Source organism: Drosophila kikkawai, chromosome 3L, assembly GCF_030179895.1.
Source record: "Drosophila kikkawai strain 14028-0561.14 chromosome 3L, DkikHiC1v2, whole genome shotgun sequence".
In the NCBI taxonomy this organism is placed as follows: Eukaryota; Metazoa; Arthropoda; class Insecta; order Diptera; family Drosophilidae; genus Drosophila; species Drosophila kikkawai.
Window position 1 is genome coordinate 3,717,189 of NC_091730.1, and position 19,084 is coordinate 3,736,272.

At 39.6% G+C, this 19,084-nt stretch overlaps 4 protein-coding genes across 7 annotated transcripts; 2 read left to right on the forward strand and 2 right to left on the reverse strand.

The window, feature by feature from the left end:
• Positions 1 to 407: 407 nt before the first annotated feature.
• On the reverse strand, positions 408 to 13,780 carry Adgf-A (Adenosine deaminase-related growth factor A). The gene is made up of 4 exons (XM_017162902.3): positions 13,655 to 13,780; positions 1,738 to 2,705; positions 1,429 to 1,611; positions 408 to 1,367 (listed from the first exon to the last, which is right to left on the reverse strand). The coding sequence occupies exons 2-4, from the start codon at positions 2,581 to 2,583 to the stop codon at positions 741 to 743; spliced, it is 1,656 nt and encodes a 551-aa protein (XP_017018391.1). The 5' UTR covers positions 2,584 to 2,705; positions 13,655 to 13,780; the 3' UTR covers positions 408 to 740.
• Positions 3,241 to 5,292, reverse strand: Adgf-A2 (Adenosine deaminase-related growth factor A2). Its single transcript, XM_017162901.3, has 3 exons — positions 4,238 to 5,292; positions 4,000 to 4,182; positions 3,241 to 3,942 (listed from the first exon to the last, which is right to left on the reverse strand). Exons 1-3 carry the CDS (start codon positions 5,162 to 5,164, stop codon positions 3,310 to 3,312), a joined length of 1,743 nt encoding a protein of 580 aa, XP_017018390.1. The 5' UTR covers positions 5,165 to 5,292; the 3' UTR covers positions 3,241 to 3,309.
• On the forward strand, positions 5,492 to 8,155 carry LOC108071939 (uncharacterized). Its single transcript, XM_017162904.3, has 3 exons — positions 5,492 to 5,614; positions 6,361 to 7,195; positions 7,263 to 8,155. Exons 2-3 carry the CDS (start codon positions 6,581 to 6,583, stop codon positions 8,022 to 8,024), a joined length of 1,377 nt encoding a protein of 458 aa, XP_017018393.1. The 5' UTR covers positions 5,492 to 5,614; positions 6,361 to 6,580; the 3' UTR covers positions 8,025 to 8,155.
• On the forward strand, positions 8,289 to 12,341 carry LOC108071935 (myb-like protein AA). Of its 4 annotated transcripts, none has more exons than XM_041777277.2 (15): positions 8,289 to 8,505; positions 8,556 to 8,855; positions 8,922 to 8,954; positions 9,019 to 9,273; positions 9,322 to 9,384; positions 9,480 to 9,758; positions 9,817 to 9,945; positions 10,019 to 10,069; positions 10,951 to 10,986; positions 11,059 to 11,097; positions 11,158 to 11,247; positions 11,313 to 11,549; positions 11,608 to 11,674; positions 11,738 to 12,099; positions 12,165 to 12,341. In XM_041777277.2, the coding sequence occupies exons 2-15, from the start codon at positions 8,589 to 8,591 to the stop codon at positions 12,285 to 12,287; spliced, it is 2,031 nt and encodes a 676-aa protein (XP_041633211.1). In that variant the 5' UTR covers positions 8,289 to 8,505; positions 8,556 to 8,588; the 3' UTR covers positions 12,288 to 12,341. The 4 variants fall into 4 exon arrangements, with proteins under 4 accessions (XP_041633211.1, XP_017018388.1, XP_041633212.1 ...); XM_017162899.3 differs by having other exon boundaries at positions 9,334 to 9,384; positions 12,165 to 12,340; XM_070285051.1 differs by having other exon boundaries at positions 8,290 to 8,505; positions 8,603 to 8,855; positions 12,165 to 12,340.
• Positions 13,781 to 19,084: the final 5,304 nt, after the last annotated feature.

Consider the following 19,084-nt stretch of genomic DNA (forward strand, 5'->3'; position numbering starts at 1 on the left):
GGCTGCTTCCTCCTCCTGGCACTAAACAGTGGCACGTAAAATTGAAACATTTGCCACAGTTTCGAGCTCAAAGGAGCTATGTACGTACCGATGGAGTGACGAACGGTTTTAGGGGTGCCTCAACGACCATATAGCGCATATTCATTAAAATTTCGCATCCACTCGACGACGCACAGCCAAAGGCAATAAGAGATTTATGCGGGGCCGACGAAGGAGCCTTGGAGTGCACTCTATGTCCTGCGTGGGAGATGGCAGCGTGACTGGAAATTAAGGATTATGGTAACGAGAATTGGGAGCTATGGGAACTAGCTTTTTCTGGAATAATTATCCATGAGCACCTCTCACGCAGCCTCATTAGGATTAGGCAAGGACCCTGGTCTCCTTCTAAAAACATAAATTGCATGCACTCTTCTTTTTGGCTACGACCAAAACGGGTTCTTTATTGCTTTCGTTAGGCAGGAGAGCCTTTCGACTTTATCCTTTAACCAGTTTGAGGCCGCGACACAGTCAGAATCTCATCGGGTTGGTTGGGGTCTTAGGTCTAACTAAAGACTAATCCATAACAATTAGCTTACAACGATATCTGGGGGGCGATACAATATTGGATAGATACTGGATGTGGGCATGGACATGGCTTCGGGGCTAATGATGAGAATGCAGTTTGAGGAGGTGAAAGGGAGGACCGACTAGCGCCTGAGGACAGAGATCACGACCAGGAGCGCCGCCGCCACCCGTGCTAGTCAATCGATCTGCTGCAATGAGGCCACCCCATTGGAGGCCTCCTCGTTGACATCGGCAATGAACTGATCCCACTTCACCTGCCACTTCTCCAAAGCCTCGAACTGATCATCTCCCGTCAGGGAACTGTACTGTATCGAGTTGAGGGCCAACTTCTTGAGAAGCCTCAAGTCCGAGTGCTGCGAGGCAATGCCCAGGAAGGCAATGTAAAAGTCATGGCTCAAGGGTGTGGCCTTCCAGAAGGATGGATCATCCGAAGAGATCACCACTGGATAACCATCGGCAAAGTAGTGGGAGCAGGGATGGTTCCGGAAGTCCGTGACCAGCTGGAGCACCTGATTCGAGATTGGGTTGACCTCAATGGCCACATTCAGCTTCTTCAGCATGTCCAGCACCACCGGATGCTTGACCAGACCAAAGCCATGGCCAATTCTCTTGGTTCCCAGCAAAATGGCATCGATCAGGTTCTCATCGACGCTGGAACCAAACCAGTTGGTCTCGCCGGCATGGAAATAGAAATCAATGTCCTCTGGCACCTCCAGCAGCTCGTCAATGTAATCTTTTAGGGGACGACCCAGCTCTTCCTGGCCCACCAAATCGAAGCCGGCCACAAAGTCGGGGTATTTGCCCTGTTGTTAAACGAAATCCTTAAGATACTTGTCTTGAGAAGGTTTTTAGGTAAGCTCTCACCTGGATTTCCTTCAGGGTTTCAATATACGAAGTCATTCCCTGGGAGTTTGTATTGCGAAGTGGAGCATAGATCATCCGGGAGCCAATGAAATCGGGATGAGCCTCCTTGAACTTCTCCAAGGTCTCCACATAAATGCGAACGGTGTCCATGGGAGTGTATTCAGTGCCATCAATGTCGTAGAGCTGCAGGAGATTTAAAATTTAATAAGAAAATATAAAAATAATGCCAACTTGAAAAGCCTTAAAGTTTGCCCAATGCTTTAAATATTTATCCATAATTTTTAAAAATATCAAAGAGAAACCACTCACCGTTGGCACCAGAGAACGGAACTCCAGATACAAGACTCCATCCTCATAGAACTCCTCCAAGGCGCTGTAGTAGTAATCCGCCCAAACGGGGGCGTACATCACCAGCCCATCGAGTAGTTCAAAGATGGTCATAAAGGTAGACCAGGCAGCGTTGTTGTCCTCAAACTTCTTGGTGGGATACAGGGTAAGACGCTCCTCCAGATACTCATCGACCTTCTCGGCTGTGTACTTCGTTCGCAAGTCCGCAAGCAAACTCCACTGGCAGTCCTGATTAGCCTCTGGCGCCTCTTTGGCAAACCTGAGAGCCGAAATGCCCAAATCTCCATTCTGCTGGCAGGCATAGAGATTATCCTTGTAGGTCAGCTTAATAATGGCCTTGGTGCTGCACAGAGCCGTGTCATGAGCATGGAGCACAGCTCCCTTGGGCATCTTCCTCAGCAGCTGGAACAGATCGGTCTTCTGAATGCCCTCCAAGACATCGAAGATGTGCTGAGAGGGATTGAAGAGATGTGGGGTGATCAGACCCTCCTCGTACTCATAGATCTTAGCCTTCATGATCGTCTCATTGGCCTTGATTTCCCGCGGGGTCAGCTCCAGGTCATGGCCCAAAGAGCGTGACTCCTCGTACCGGAAAAAGGCGCTCCTCAACGTCTTGTAGGTGTCCGGAGTGGGACGTCCGGGTCCGAGCAAAGCCTCCACATGCGGTGTGCTGCCATAGATTGTGACCAATTTCTTATCCACCAGATTCTTGGGACGCGTGCGCGATTCTACCAGACTCGGTCCAAGGCAGAGGCAGACGCACAGGCCCACAGTGAGGCCGGCGATAAGATTAGGGAGCAGCAGCATGACGACGACGATGGTTAGTTCTCCGAGGTGACAGGTCCGATCGCAACAAGGTTCGCACGACGACTGACGTCTGCGGCGATTGAGGAGCTCCGATTTGGGCTTTGTCGCTATTCGAATATTATCTGAAACGATTGTGTGGGATTCGTTGGGACATTATCTTTGATTTAACGCGTGTTCCCGAGCCGATAATTGCGCGTGGATGACCCACGGGTTGGAGTTGCCAACCCGCTGCCGCCGCCAGCCCTCAGGCAGCTAATCGGAGTCAATCGCTGGGCAATCTGGCATCTTGATTTACGAGTTGCCTACTCCCAGATTAGATTACTTAACCCTGGCCATAAGCATGGCCAGATCCACGCTTTCATTGCCACTTTTCGAGTGGTGGAGCACTTTATAGTGCACTCTTAATAGCCGGAAAGCAGTAGAAAGCATTCCGGAGTGTGTGGAATACCATATTTTTTAAAAAGAAGAGATTAAAAAGGTATAAAAAATTAGGTTCCTTTTCCCGGAATTTAATATAAAAAACCGAAAATCATTATTCCCTGGAAACCGAGAGTTCAGCGATTTAATTTCCATAAAGATTATATTAAAACTTGTATTACCTTTAAGATTTTAATCTTTATGGAATCTTTAAAACCCAAAAATATATTTCAAGACATCTCTTTGTCTACGCCCCGAGCTTATTTTTTATTTTTACCAAATTTTTCCTACACTCCACACTAGATATTTTCACTTCTTCCCTTCAGACTCTCTTCCTAGGTATTGGGTACTGTTCAAAAAGTTCTTGATCCACCGATTCCAGTTGCATTTCCACTTGTCCATGGCCCTCGTCTTCTCCAGCCCATTGAGAGCGCTATGAAGCAGGGAATTCTTGGCCAGCTGCTTGAGCAGGCGTAAATTACCATTGCCCCCAACCATGCCCACAAAGGCCACATAAAAATCATCGGTCAAAGGGGCGGCATTCCAGAAATACGGATAATCCGAACCAATCACAATGGGAAAGCCGGCGGCTATGAGATACGCAGCCGGATGATTCCGAAAATCATTGACATACTCCAGATAATGATTGGACAGAGGACACACCTCAACGGCCACGTTTAGGAAATGCAGACCCCGCATTACCTCCGAATGTAGAGGAACATTTAGCGAGTTGCCTATCCTCTTGCTGCCCAGCAGCATGGCATCGATGAGATTCACATCGGGTTGCATATTATCCTGGCAGCGTGAGTCTCCAGCATGGAAATAAAAGTCCACCTTTTTGAACAACTTTGAGAGCTGAGAAATGCGACTCAAAGGGGGCAGCTCACACTCATTGCCATGGGAGACGAGATCAAAGCCAGCCAGGAGTTGGGGAAAGTGTTTCTAACATTGGGGGAGAAGGATACTTAATTTAAGGATATTTCATAAAGGACTGATTACCTTTAGGAGTTGGGCATTGGCCACATAGCTGTCCATGCGACTGTCATTAAAGTCACGGGAAGGCGCATAGATCAGCTTAATGCCGATAAAATCCTTATAGGTGGACTGGAACAGATTGGACACGGTAACCATGGCCTCAGCCGAATCCAAAATGGTATAATCACTTCCCTCCATATCATACAGCTAGATGACGAGCGAGTGTTAGAATTTACCTAATTCCCATCAAATACCCACTCACAATTGGCAACGAGGAACGCATCTCCACATACTGCACTCCATCCTGATACAAATCCTGCAGCATGCCAAACAGGAAGTTACTCCAAAGCGGCTTGTAGGTGATCAGTCCATGGATGAGCCGCTGGGATCGCTTCAAGTGCCTTGCCAGCTTCCTGGATGTCGCGAAACCCTCCTGTGGAACACTGAGACTCTCCTTCAGCCTGGCCACAAATTTGGCAAGGGGTTCGTGCTCGTAGAAGTCCCTCATCAGCATCCACGAACACTGGTAATCGTCCGAGGGTAGGATATCCGGATACAATAAAGAAAAGCGAAAGTCCTCGAAGCCTTGATTCAGGTTCACGCAGACCCATAAGTTATCGCGTTGGGTCATTTGTATGAGCAAATCCGTTCCCAGGATGCCCGAGTCGTGGACATGGAGGAGACCGCCCTTGGGCATGCTTCTTAGCAAAGCATACAGATCAGTGTCGCTGATGTTTCGGTGTCCTAGAAACGGTGGCGGTCTGTTGTGATAGCTCTGCCATAGCCGATGCTCCTCCTCGTCCACCTGCTTGACGGCCAGCAGTCGAGCATTGGCCACCTCCTCCAGAGGGCTCAGTGTGATCCTTCCGCCCAGTCGCCGCTCACGCTCTCTTTGCAGATAAATTTCCCGCAGTTTGGTGATGTTATCCAAGGAGTCCGGACCCACCATTTCCTTGACAAAGAGTGAGGCCGTGCAAAAGAGCAGCACGAAAATGATGCACAGCATTAGGGCAAATCCCAGGTGAACCCATGCTCTGTTCATGTTCGTCTGCCGGCGACTCTCCTCCTCAGAGATCTCCGTCTCCAGGTTGATGATCCTCAATGGCGTCGGAGGAGGAGGAGAAGGAGAAGGCAAAGGAGTTGATGGAGATGTAAGTGCATTTCGGGTTGGCTCGCCCACGTTTGCCATAGCAACAATAAATTTTGCGATCGAAAGGAAATTTTTTAGTTTAATTTTTCTTTTCCTAAATAGGTATCATGCTTTCCCCCAAAAAAAACCTACGAACCTAAAGTGAATTTTTTCAAACTAGACTTATAAATCTTTGATAAATTTTATAAAATACTTTTAGAAGATGAAATTTGTGTTATGACTCTAAATAAAGTGGCTTCTTTTCATTGTCAAGTGTCATAATACCATAATCAAAAGAGGAAAACGCAATAAATAGTATTCCAAAATATAAACAATAGTTGTTTTTATATTTTTTAAATAAATCTTCAAATTTTTATAGTTTCCCAATTCCCATGACTCATATTTTAGTAATTATAAATCGAAAAAATGATTTATTTCTGAGGTTTCGGAGGGGTACAAAGATCGTCCTATCACAACGACATCTTTTTGTTTACGATGGTCAGATTATCGGTGAGCAACAAACAATAGTGATTTGTTTCCACCCAGATTTCTGTTTTTCTGTTATTTCTCAAAACCACTTGAAGTTTGGCCTCCCCGCCTACCACAAACTGTTAAATCGGAATATGTATTTCCAGGGTATATAGGAACAATATCTTCGCCTTGGCCTTGGCCACATGTGCTGGGGAGTTTTTATAAAAATAGCCCAAAAGTCTCTTTCTCTTTCTTTCATATTCTTTGTCTTCCGCACATCCAGCGATAATACGAATACTACTTATACTGCATTATCGCCCAAAGAGAGTGTTGAACCGAGCAACTCCCGCACCCTGAAACAGTGGAAGAGCTCTCTTTTTTTTTTCTCGGGCGGACAACTAGGGGTTGCACTTATTTTTAGAGCGAAATAGAGTCCACCACCAGTAGCGTTGTCACCAAGGGGGAGGTATGTGAGGTCAAACAGTGGTTAAGGAGTTTATTTTTATAAAAATAACTTGTAAATAAAGTGATTTTTTATATTTGTTATAAAAAAATTATGAAGAAATACCAAAAAACATCACAAATAATTTGTACTTGTTTTATCCTATAATTCCCAACTATTTATAGCACTGAAGTAGAGTTATTAAATTATAATAATAAATTAAAAGAGATAATAAATAATAAAATCGCAAAAAATTAATTAAAAATCTGAAGCTAAAAAATTAATAAAAATATATTGTTTCTTTTGTTCCCACAATTTCACTCTTTTACCACTGTGCCACCAGATCTGCGGTAATCAATGAAGTGACACACAGCCGACTGTGTGCGTTGCACTGCTGCCTGTTCTTGTAGTTGTACGCACTGCCAGCTGCGATTGCCTGCAACCGCCGAAGCCGACACTGATTCCGTTTCCCGGGGGTTCAGTATGCAGCCCAGACATCACCCACCGCCGTCACATGGCACGCGTTTCCTGCTCAGTCGAGCCTTTGCCGCAGATCGAGTGGGATGCGCTTCAGGACGACGGTTACCATTGGCCATCCACAGCCAGAGCCACCAAGGAATCTCAAGCTCAATCCAGCACTCGGATTCGGGCTCGAACTTCGATTGACAGCCTTGAACGATGACTGCCTGCTGCTGATTTGCGAACAGCTAAGCCTGGGAGACCAGCTGCGGCTGCTGCAGCTGCAGGAGGAGCGTCTCGGCCTCTTAGTGCTTCGCCTGTGGAGCTGCAAGTACTCCAAGCAATTCGATTGGAGCCGGGACAGGTGGCAATTGAAGCTGCTGAGTTCTGATGAGCGGTGCCAACTTTTGGAACTCCTAGGGAGTCGGACGAGAGCATTGCTCAATCTCCCAGGCGCCAGTGACGAGGGCTGCCGGAAGTGGCTTCAACAGAGGCAAAGCCAGCTTAGTCATCTTCAAAGACTTGGCTTTTCCAAAAGTGATACCTTAGTGATACAAACAGTAGCTAGGATGTGCCAGAACCTGGTTGAGCTAAAACTGGGTGAAGGAGAGCACTTAGTCAGCAGAGATTTGAATGTGTTATTTGGGCAACTCCAGAAACTGAGAGCCTTTGAGCTAAAGTCTATGAAAAATTGCGAGAAGGACAGCTCTCTGAGAAATGTAAGATAATCATTATACCCTAGGTTATATAATACTGATCATTATGGAAATACTTTCCCTCTTCCAGCTTCCCCCAAACCTGGAAACCCTTAAGCTGCCCGCCTGCCTCCTTAACTCCTACATTGCCAAGATCTTCCAATTGTCGCGCCTCCGGCTATTGACGGGCTTTCTGTGTCGGAGTTCAGGACATTCGGAAGATGATGATGGTGTTGGTGACAAAGCAAATGCCAGGAACTCTGGTACAGGAACTCTAAATGCTTGCCTCAGGGAACTTGGCACAGCTCGGCGGCATCACTGTCACATTGTGGGCCTCCGCTTGCAGTGTCGCCTAGATGACAGCCTGTCATCTACATCTACGTTCACGGATGTGCTCCGGCTGCGGTACTTTGCCTGGCACTCGCAGCTGACGGTGCACTGTGATGTCGCGGATGGTAGCATCAGGTGGCGGCCACAGCCACCGCAGGCGGTACTCTCCCTTCTGCCCTTCATTGCCTCACAGGAGCAGAGTCTGCGGGAATTGGATTTCACGCGTAACGCACATGCCACGCCCACATTCCTAGCACAGCTAAGCGCCCACTTGAGGCGATCCAATGGATGCCACAGCGTTTCCGTTTGGCATGACGCCTGCTCCACCCACACCCACTCACTTTCCCATTTCAGTTCCCATTCCCATTGCCCCAAAATGACGGATACGGATACGGCTGAGACAAACGATTTGGCGTTTGTCGAGCTGGAATTGCTGCATTTGCCTAATGAACAAACGGAAGTGGAAGTGGGCACCGGAGAGATGACGATGGCGATGAGGGATTACCATCCCGGCCAGGGATGATGACGATAATGGATGGCGCAAAGATTGCTGACGATAGTGGGTAGCCAAATAGCAAATTAAATTCATTTCCTGAAGAGCTTGAAATTCAATTTTCAACAAGAAAATATTGAAAATATATACAGATTTATTTTATAAACAATAAAAAAATATATATTTATATATAGTATTGGTATATGGATATTTTTTATATTTTAAAAGTAATAAAATATTTATATATTAAACTTTTACCAAAAATAAAAGCAACCTAGGATAGCTTGTATCCATCTGTCTGTGCATTCATCATATTATTTCCTCAAAATAAAATTTCCAAAACTGCCTTTTTTTTCCTATTTTCGATAATATGTTAGTACAGCTTTTTTAATGGTTAGTGCAATTGATATTTTGCATTGAACCTTTCCCTAGAACGTTAAATCTAAGTCATTAGCAACCCAAATTTTTAAAATTCCCGACTCAAGCTGTAACCAAATCTACTCGAGTTTCTGTAAGTAGAAAAGCAAAGAGATTCAAAAGATTTGAATATATAATAAGCAGGTGTTTCATCCACAATCCTTTTTTTTCGTGTGAATGGACTTTGCTAGAAACGTTATCTCACTGCCCGATGAGGTGGTCATTGCCCTAAGTCGTTTTCTGGCAAATCCTAAAATCTGCAAGAAACAAACCCCAGGAAAGTTATATCCGAAGGACAACGACGATAGCGACGAGCCAAGATCCATACACACTCAGTCCTCGATGCAAAGCAATACGCATAATTTTCAGAAAAGAGCCAGTTATGGATGCTCGACCAATGGTCAAGCCAGCAGACAGCAGCAGCCGTCAAGAAACCAGGGAAAGGTATAAATACTATATTATTATATAATATAATAATCATTATTTTTATATTTATTAAATGTTTTCCAGCTTGCGCCAAGCTGTAGCAAGAATAAGGAACGCGTGAGTACTTATTTTAGGTTTTTCAAGTCCCTGATTTTTTTAGAATTTCATCATAACTTCACAGAGTAACTACCACTCGCCACAATGCCCGATCGATTCATCGTTTCACCAAGAAGAGCCTTCGGTTTATCCATGCCAAGATCAAACACTTCGCCAGCAATTAATGCAGCTGAAACACTCTCTCTTGCCACAAGCTCCAGTCAATAGAGTTCAACAGTGTCCGCAGAGATCTGCCAGATCTCAAAGTGTTCCCAGGCCAAATGCCAATGAAACATGTAATAAATTTGAAAGATTCGATTGCCAGAGGGGCCTACCTGCAGTAAGTTGTGTTTATTTTGATTTATTACTCATTAAAAGTATTCACAAGAATGACTTTCAGGGACAGGATATCACAGGCCCAACGCGCGGTTGCTGTGCAGGCCCTAATGCGGTGAGTATATATAATAATATATTTATATATTATATATATTATATATATTTTTAAATAAATTTTAAATTAAATTAAATCTTCCTTTTTCTCCCAAGTGTGAGGGCGATGTACCCACCCGAAATGGTTGCAACTATGTCCCCGATAGAAACTCCCGAAGTAATGCCTCTAGCAATTGGCACAATAGCTCTCAGGATGGCAGTTATTATGACGAATGGCAAAGGCGTCAAATGGTGAGGCAGGGACATCCGCAGGATCAGCAACAGCAGCAGCAACTGCAACAGCAGCAGCAACATCAGCGTCAAAGTCAAACCCGCCAGCAACCTCCTAATGAATGCACTATGTCTTCATGGGAGGATGATGAAATCTCCGGATTTGTAAGTATTTTATAAAACAAATTAAAATATTTTATGGTACTTTAAATGAATCCCCTAGGAACCCTATTTGAATAGCACTATGATTGGCGAAGAGAAAAACAACCGAAATTCAACAAAAGTTGGTCAACAAAATCCAATACCAAGGCAATATTCATCCTGCAACAACAAGACTTGCGGCTCGAATAATGTAAGTTATTATAATAACATAATACATTTTTTTATTCAAGGGAATTTCCATGTTTTGTCAAAAAAATATATAGCAGTCACGAATGTATAATACTTCAAATGAAATACCAAGGCGTCAGCAACAGGTTAGTTGTTTTAGAAATTTATTAATTAGGTTTATATGCATAAATAGTTCGAAATAATATAATATGTATTTAATATATTATATTTTTACCCTTGCAGGGTATTATAATTTCAGTCAGAAGTTTGCAACGCAGTGAAGGAGACGTTTCCGACCCTATAAAGTATATATATTCTTGATCAGCATCAACAGGGGAATCTTTCTAGATATGTCAGGAAGAAATCAATTTTTTGGCCATTTTTTGCAAAATTTTATAAGGGGTTACATCATTAAAATTTTTGATTTTGATAAAAAATTGAATTTTCAAAATTTTTAAATGAAGTATGCAGATTTATTAACTGCAGAAAATCTTGCACAGAACAGTTTTCCGATTTAAAATTAATATTCTTTTGGCCGAGTTATGATATTTTTAATTAAAAAAAATCAAGAAGTTTTTTAATATAAAAAATCCGATTTTATAATACAAAATAATATTTTTCTAAGTCAAGGAATCATTTCCGACCCCATAAACCATATATATTCTTAATCAGCATCAACAGGGGGATCTTTCTAGATATGTCCGGAAGAAATCGATTTTTTGGCCATTTTTGCGAAATTTGATAAGGGGTTACATCATTAAAATTAGCAAAAATGGCCACAAATTTTGATTTCTTAAAATTTAAAATTTGGTATGCAGTTTTTTTAAATTAATAAAAACTAACACAAAACTGCTTTCCGAATCGAAATTAATGCATTTTTGGCTTAGTTATGATATATTTTAATTGTTACCTGCAAGGGTATACAAACTTTGGCTGGCTAAAGTTGGCTTTCTTTCTTGTTTTATATTATTTTATATATTATGTACATTTATTTAATTTATATAATATTTTTAAATTTTAAAACTAGTGTGAGACCCCGCAAATGTCACGCCAAGCAGTTCAGGTAATTACATTTTGAGGCTACTAAACTCTATTTATTTATATAAAATATAATTTTCCGTATTTTTTTAATAAGTGTGATTTCCAACCAATGGAAACCAGGAGGAAATCCCAGGTAAGTTAATTAATTTATAAAAAATATGTTATCCCTAAGGAATATTTCTCAATTTAAAAGCTTTATGAATCTTCAATAAATGAGACGAGCTACTTTGACCTGCCGGAGGGTTTAAGCCAGCCAAATACTAATAAAAGTCAGTGTCGAAATGTAAGTACATGTATCAAGTATAATTTTAAATAATTATTAATAAATTAATTCATTATTATTACTAGTCTCAGGCCATGTACCAGGACCCCACACCTATGAATCTCAGAAAACAGTGCCAAATGAGCCAAAGATCACGCTCTTTATCTCCTTTAAATTGTTCAAAGTGCAAAGGTCAAGGCTGTGGAAATAATAGACACTTGAATATGGACGACACTGGAGGGTATCCTGAAGATTCCGATTCCAGCAGAAGTCCTACTTATATGAACATATCCCGGGCAATGTTGGCCAGATCTAGCTTAAATGTAAGATCTTTCTAATTATTTATATTATTTTTAATAAATTAATTATCTTTTTTTTTAGGAAACCAGTTCAGAAAAACCCAATAGTTGTTGGGCAGAACGTTCTTCAAGAAGACAAACCAAATCTCGTAAGTTTTATTTCAAATCAAATTAAATAAGTGATTTTCTAGCATTAAAAACCATCAAAACAGCTGAGGATTATCTTGCTGAACGCACACAAGCTGAGTTTATGGATGCTTTGGTCAAGGATCGCTCATGTCCTGGTGTTATACAGTCCACCCTCAATGGCAATGAGGATTTCAATCAGTTTGCCTTCGACATTGCCTTTGCGGGACCCGTTCCCTCCAAACCCTTTCCCGTGGATCCCATTACCATGCTGGAGGCCATCAAGTTGAGGATTGACTATGAACGGGAGGAGATTCGAAGAAATCATAGACCAATGACAACGGAGGACATAGAGTCACATTTTTTGAATAAAATCAAGAGCGAGGTCAACGAGGGAGTGGCTGCCTTCCTGAAAGCCGAAAGCCAATATCAAGCCAATGGGCAACCGGTGAGTTTAAGATTAATCTTTAATTATTTAAAGGATTTTTTAATATTTTGTTGTACCCTTGACAGGACACCTTTGAGGCCCAAATAAATGGCTTGAATACAAACATGTTTGACGACAGCATTAAGCTGAATGTCTATTCAGCCACCACGCAGCCCGGTCCGGAGGTATTAGATCTGAGCTACCGCTAAGTTACATAGATTATTTAAAAAAAAAACTAAACAGGGAACAAGGAAATAAATTGATTTAAACTCTAAAAACCTAGAAATTCATTTAAGCTCTATATAAAACTCTAGAAATTCATTTGTAGTCTCCTAAAAAAGGGCCAGCATTATTCATTCATTTCTGTATAATCAGCAAACCATTCATAAGAACTGGGCAATAATAATCCCCTATAATAAAACTTGAAAAAAGCACCCAAGCAATCTAGGGTTCTTTGCAGGGAAGTGACTTCCATAAAACCCGCAAGGTATGGTACTCACTTCCAGTTAGTTCAAACCACTTCACCTTATGCGATCAACCCATACCCCTGACCGATAATCGCAGAGACTAATCAATGAATGACTCGGAAATATGCAATCTATATGCGTTTAATCTTTATGGGATCATCGAGCCAGACCTCTTCTCCCTTCGAGTTACGTCAGACGCAACCGAAATAATTTAATTTACCGTCTATTTACGGCATGCAAAAAGTCATTAATGTCGTAATTTTCTAAGCAAATCTACAGGCAATTATTGCCTTAAGTAAATAATGTCTGTTGGCTGTAAATATTTGCCTAAACATCTTGTTTTAGGGGTGAATAGAAATAGAATTCTTATAGATATAAATAAACAAAGTGAATTAAATTCAAGTTCAGGGTTAGTTTAGAGAGGGAGAAGATATTATAATGAACTAAATTTATAGAAAAATAAAATACAAATCTTAATAAATAAAAAGTTTAGTACTATTAATTTCTAAGCAATCTGTAGGACAACAACAGAGACAAATCTGCGGGTTCTCTCAGCATATTAATCAGAGATAATAAATATATAAATAATTTATGTCACGCTCCCACCCGTAAATAGTTTTTTAAGAGACCACCAAAGCCCAATTTAAGAGAAAAAAAGTTGAAAAGTATAGTTATAAATAAAAAATCAGCTGGTAAATTCTCTCTTTAAGAAATATCACAACAAAAAGAGTTCAACATATATATAAATAAATATGAAATGGCCTATTAATTTGAATGCGCAGTGATTTCAAAGTTCGAAGTTATTGTTGTTGTTGTTGCTGGGGTATAATAAATATATGCATAAACATTTTTTTGTCGAGTTTGCATAAACGAATTAATTATGCGACTTAAACTCTCACTTTTCCGCTTCTCATTTTCTGTTTATATTGAATATCATTTAATGCGGTGAATCAATTTGTTTTTAAGCTGCACTTAATCAGCATGGCTTAATTGTCTTTATTTTTTTATCCAGTTGATTGCACAAGAAATTGATTAAAACATAAATAAATCACCATAAACATGTTATTAATTGTTTAATTTATTATTTAATAAATTGAATAAAATTTTACCTCGCACGAAAAGTAGTTTCGGTTTTCTGATTTCAATTTTCGTTTACTTCTTCGCCGCGATCTTTACGGGCAACGAGCGTCCCAAAGACTGATCCCAGCGATCCCGAACTCGAACCCGAGAACCCTCCCTCAATGATCATGATATATATATGAACATATATATAAGGCAGACGTCGCTGTCGGCGCCGACTTCGCTGGACTTCAATAAATTGTGCCTTCGGTAAACAGCTCTGCATGTTTCTTTCCTTCTGCATTTTTTATCGGTGCGAAAAAAAAGAAGAAAATATATAACAAAAGCAAAGCAAAAGCCTCAAACTTTAGATAATACTCCTCATTCAGTCACTTGACGCCGCCGCTTTTCGCTCTTTCAAATGCAACGAGCGGCCGGCAAGATAATGATCCAGCGAGAGGCACTTTTAATGTTTTCCACATGGTGACTTGGTGGGAGAACTTGAAAGAGAATTCTAAATATATAATTACAGAGATAGAAATAACCACAAATTATTAAGACATTATTTTAAAACTTAAAAAAACAATTTGAGACTTATTTTTCTTATAAATCAAAAAACCAAAAACCTTTAAAATGAATAAAAAAACGGACTTAAGAATTTGGTCTTTAATTATTTTTTTTTCTATTTAATTTTTTGCCAAAATCTCTGCCAAAAATATCAATTACTCAATCACAAATCGTTATGTACTTATTTGTTCACCTTATTTCTTTTTTGTGTTTTATAAACAAAACGCATTCGATTGAGGTATGAGCGAAAAAATACAAAAAGTTTGGACCACCCATAAGGCTAGAAAAAATAATTAAACATAGAGCAGCGCCTGGGGGAAGCACCTAAAAATGTAGACGTAAATATCGAAAACGAAATAAAATTTTAGTGATATTTTGTCATGGGAAAAAGTGTGCAAATTAATAGAAGAAATTCTCGAAAAGCAAAGCAAATAAACATCAATGGAGAGCATTCCAAAATTAGGAAAAAATCTTAAGTTTTTGCTTAGATGAGATATATTTCAAAAATATTTTTGATCTGTTCAATTTTCCCTTTGCCATATTGCTGCCTTTGTAAATTGCACTTTTACTCATTGTTTTGTAAATAACCAAAGTTATGCCTTCTGCATTGTTTTGAAAAATTAATGGCTTTGCCATAAATCTGTTGCAGAATCTTTATTTTTAGCTGCACTATTTTTGGGCAGGTGTTAAAATATGTACAAGGCAGGCAAATAAAACTCCGAAAGGATTACAAAAGTAAGGTACACATGGAAGGACGATGAAGATTCAGGCAAGCAGCAACCGAAGAATGAGAGTCATAAATAAATTCATAACTGCATCCCATGCAAATTCAGATCCCAAGCAATGTCTGGGCTAATGTATGGATGCCTTTATGGTTATGGCGGGTTATGTATGTGCCATAGAGACGATCGGGATTATGCGGACTTAAATGAATTTATGGCTTGTGCTAATCTCAAGGGCTTACCCAACCCGTTGTAAGTAAGTGTAGGTTCTCTTTCAGCGAAAATGCTTATCACTAATTATTTTTGCTGAGAAAAATGATAAAAACAACAGCAAGCTATTCATCATGCGATGAAGGCACTTGAATCAACAAGTTTATTTTGAAAAGTGGCTGTTTACAAACACTATATGAGTTATAGGAGTATTTTTAGAAACTGATGATGGAGTCGCCGGTGAAAAATGCATTCTGGAAATGACTAGAAAATAACATTAATTTAATATTTTATACCATATAATTTACATGGCATTTTTAAGTGTTGCTTTGATTCCTGATTGACTCATATACTATAGTTATAAATCAATTTTGCCAGCTAACAGTATACGTCTAAAATTCGTTTGAAATTAAAAGCTATTAAATTTGTGGGAAAGTCTTTCATTTTTACAAAATACCTTACAAAAATTTGGATAAATAAATTTTGAATTGCTACTGGAAATTCTGAGAAATATAATATCTAAATAGTAAATATAATATCTAAACCAAAAATGCTTCTGACTGAAGTAATAATACCCTCAAAAGGGATATTAATACTTCAATATTTATCCATAATTTTATTTGATTATTTTTATGAAAAATTATATCTTAAAAATATCATAACTAAGTCAAAAAAGCATTATTTTTAATTTGGAAAGCTTTTCTATGTTAGTTTTTTCTAGGTTAAAAAATCTGCAAACTAAACTTTACATTTAAAAAAATTAAAATTTTGGCCAGTTTTTGAGAATTTTAATGATGTAACCCCTTATCAAAGTTTGAAAAAATTGTCAAATTTTTTTAAATATTTTTTTCATTCAAACATAGCTAGATCGACTCGGCTGTTAATGCTGATCAAGAATATATATGATTTATAGGATCGGAAATGACGTTTTCACTGCGTTACAAATATATGAAATTACAAAGGTATCAAAATATTTTTATAAATTTTAAGTAATATAAGATCGTAAAATAAAATTTATAAATATTTCAGATTAAAAAGTACAATTTTTGTGAAAAAAAATAATAATTACATTAATTTTGCAAGAACTAACAATTACTTTGTTTTATTTTCATATTTAAAATATTGTATTTATCTCTTTATTTTACTTTTTTCTCTACACATTACTAAATTCCCACCCAAATGAAACACAAATTAAACTCTATTTGAAAGCTATTGAAAAACCCGGCAACTGTATTTCGGAAAAGCTGCTATGTTTGATCTAACCAGCCAGGCAAATATTTACGCAACCAATTTGAGGCATTCAGGGCTGGCAGGCCCCAATGTACGCTTAGTCGCATAAACAAAAGCCCCACCGAAATACAAAATACAAAATTGTTTAGCAGTATAATTAGTGCACTCGATGGGTGGTGGAACAAGGCAGGGAGGATCGATGGGGTAAACCGATGGCAACTTAACCAGCACAGTTGCATTGATGATTGGGTGAAATTTCAGTTTGCTGGATTTTGTGTATTGTGAATTGTGAGTAGGGGAAGAGGCGGTACGAACGGGGGCCTAATGCAGTTATACCCAGAGTGCTCCTTACCCCTAACCCCGAGTTCGAGTCCAAATAATCCAACAATAGGCCATTGGGGGGCCCGTGGAAGTTGATTATGCGTTGTTTTGGCACTTAATATGATGAAATATGCAGAGTGCCATTAGTCCCCAAACTGGGGAGAGAAAATTGGGAGGAATATCGGGAGGAAATTCGGAATTACAACTACACACACAAACAGACACACTCAGTGCCTGCAGTAAATTATGCAACAAGAGTCCCTCAACCCAATGTAAGCATTTCATTTCCAAAGTAAAAATGTTCAACTGAAAATTGCATTTTCTTGTTTTTTTAAAAGGATTTTCCAGCTGCATACTTTTGAGAGCAGCTGGAAAATCTTTTCCGAAGGAAATGGAATTTATTTTTGGCAAGCACAGAAAATATGCTCAATTTCATTTTCGGATTTATACGAATTTTTTGGAAATAAAAACCCATAAATGTTTACAAAACATAAGTGAGTTTGCAAAATCAATTTGGTAAAATATTAAACAATTCTAAATGGAATTATTTAAGCCCTGTCAACCATTTTCGCACATAATCAAGTGCCTGCAACCAATTTACAAGTGCAGCCAAGGACGGGTCACACAATTGTCTCTTCTCTCTCTTTCGCCGCTCGCCTTTCTGTCTCTTTCATTGGATGGTAAAGGCAATTAGCATGCAAAACAAGTCGAAGCTATGAATGTACATCTTGCTCATACCCAAAACCCCCTGTCTACTTGGCATTTATGTGAAAATGCATGGCATAAATATAACCCCAAAAACAAGTAGTACTTATATGGCATTACAGTGCGTTTCACAACAGGAAGTCGAAGAGAGTTAATTGAATATTAATTCACTTATAAATGTATTTATAATTGAAGTAGAAAGCTGGTTAATTTCCAATTTCTAGAAAATGTATACATAATATTTATACATATTTCTTAATACAATTTCTTAAGCCTTACAATAATAACCTGCAACTTCCATGTATATATATGCTTGCATATTTCTGCGGTACTTCTCATTTAGAAACAATAGCAACAGCAACACAAACAACATTAAGAGAAGCGGTAACAAAACCAACACGAAAGGCAGCAGCAAATAGTGGCAGCTGCAATATACTCGCGGCAACCACCGCCACCGCCACAGTCACCGCCAAAATATATGCAACATTATGCGGCATGTGCACTAAACAAGTCATGAATTTCAAACAGACGCCGGGGATGCCGTTCCCGATGCCGCTCCCGATGCAAACACGCGCTCCTTAGTGCATTCTTTGCATGCGTAATAAATGCGAATAGAGGGGAACGGAGTGGAGCCACAAATGGCGGTTGCGTTGAGTTTTCCTTCATTTTCCCAGGCGCTGTGACTTGTGGCATCGCGAAAATCGCTCGCCGCCGCCTGGTTGGCACTTCCGCTTTTCATTTGCATCATGTTTAATGCATACGTAGATGTGTGTGTCCTGCGAGCTGCAGCTGGCAGCGGTGCAAATGCATCACCGCAAAATGCCCCAATAAGTATGCTAAGTACGGCTCCAATATCCTTACGGACTGCCGCTTTGCTCTGGCTCTAGAACCGCAAATCGGAAGCCCATAAATTTCAGATTGATTTCTCTTACAAGGAAATGGATTCAACTTGAAGTAAGTTGTTGGGTTTAATTTTTAGGGGTTTAAATTTTTTAATTCAGAAAATATGTAGTAATGTTTCCATTACCCCAAAATGACTGCAGAAAACGACATTTCCCAGCAAGTGGTTGAGTGGCGGTGAAAAAAAGAAATAAAATATATATAAACATACATATACATATATATATATACACATATATCTATAAACTGAGCAACTTCTAATTGCTTGCTGGTTGCACCTTGCCTTTTCCACCTTTTCTCATTTTTGCCACATCTAAAACGGAAATAGGATGCTTGCAAGTGTTGGTAGATGCAACGAGCCGGAAGTACGTCACCCACACACACACACAAATACTTGAAAGTGAACTGATGCGGGTATCCAGACAGCGTGTATTTAGTTTAGTTTAACAGCTCCGCGTGCACGACGACATGCGACACTGACACTACAAGTGTTAATGCCAGCCACGCCCAGCCGCCCTACACAAGCCCTGGCACACACACACACACGCAGGCAGGAAGAGGTGTAGAAAAAAGGTAAGTTCATTCAAATTATTCCTAAAAAATGTGTATATGTTAAACATAATTTTAAAATATATAAAGAAAGGGTAACTAAAATATATAGATTTATTTTTAATATATATTTCCATCCATTTTTCTAAGTTTTTTTTTTAATTTATTAAAACACCTAAGACTTTAACTAAACAGAAACTAAATTGTTTTCTAAAATAATTTTTTAAGGACTTAAAGTTATAATAAATTATGTTTAAAGCCAAATTTCTATAAATT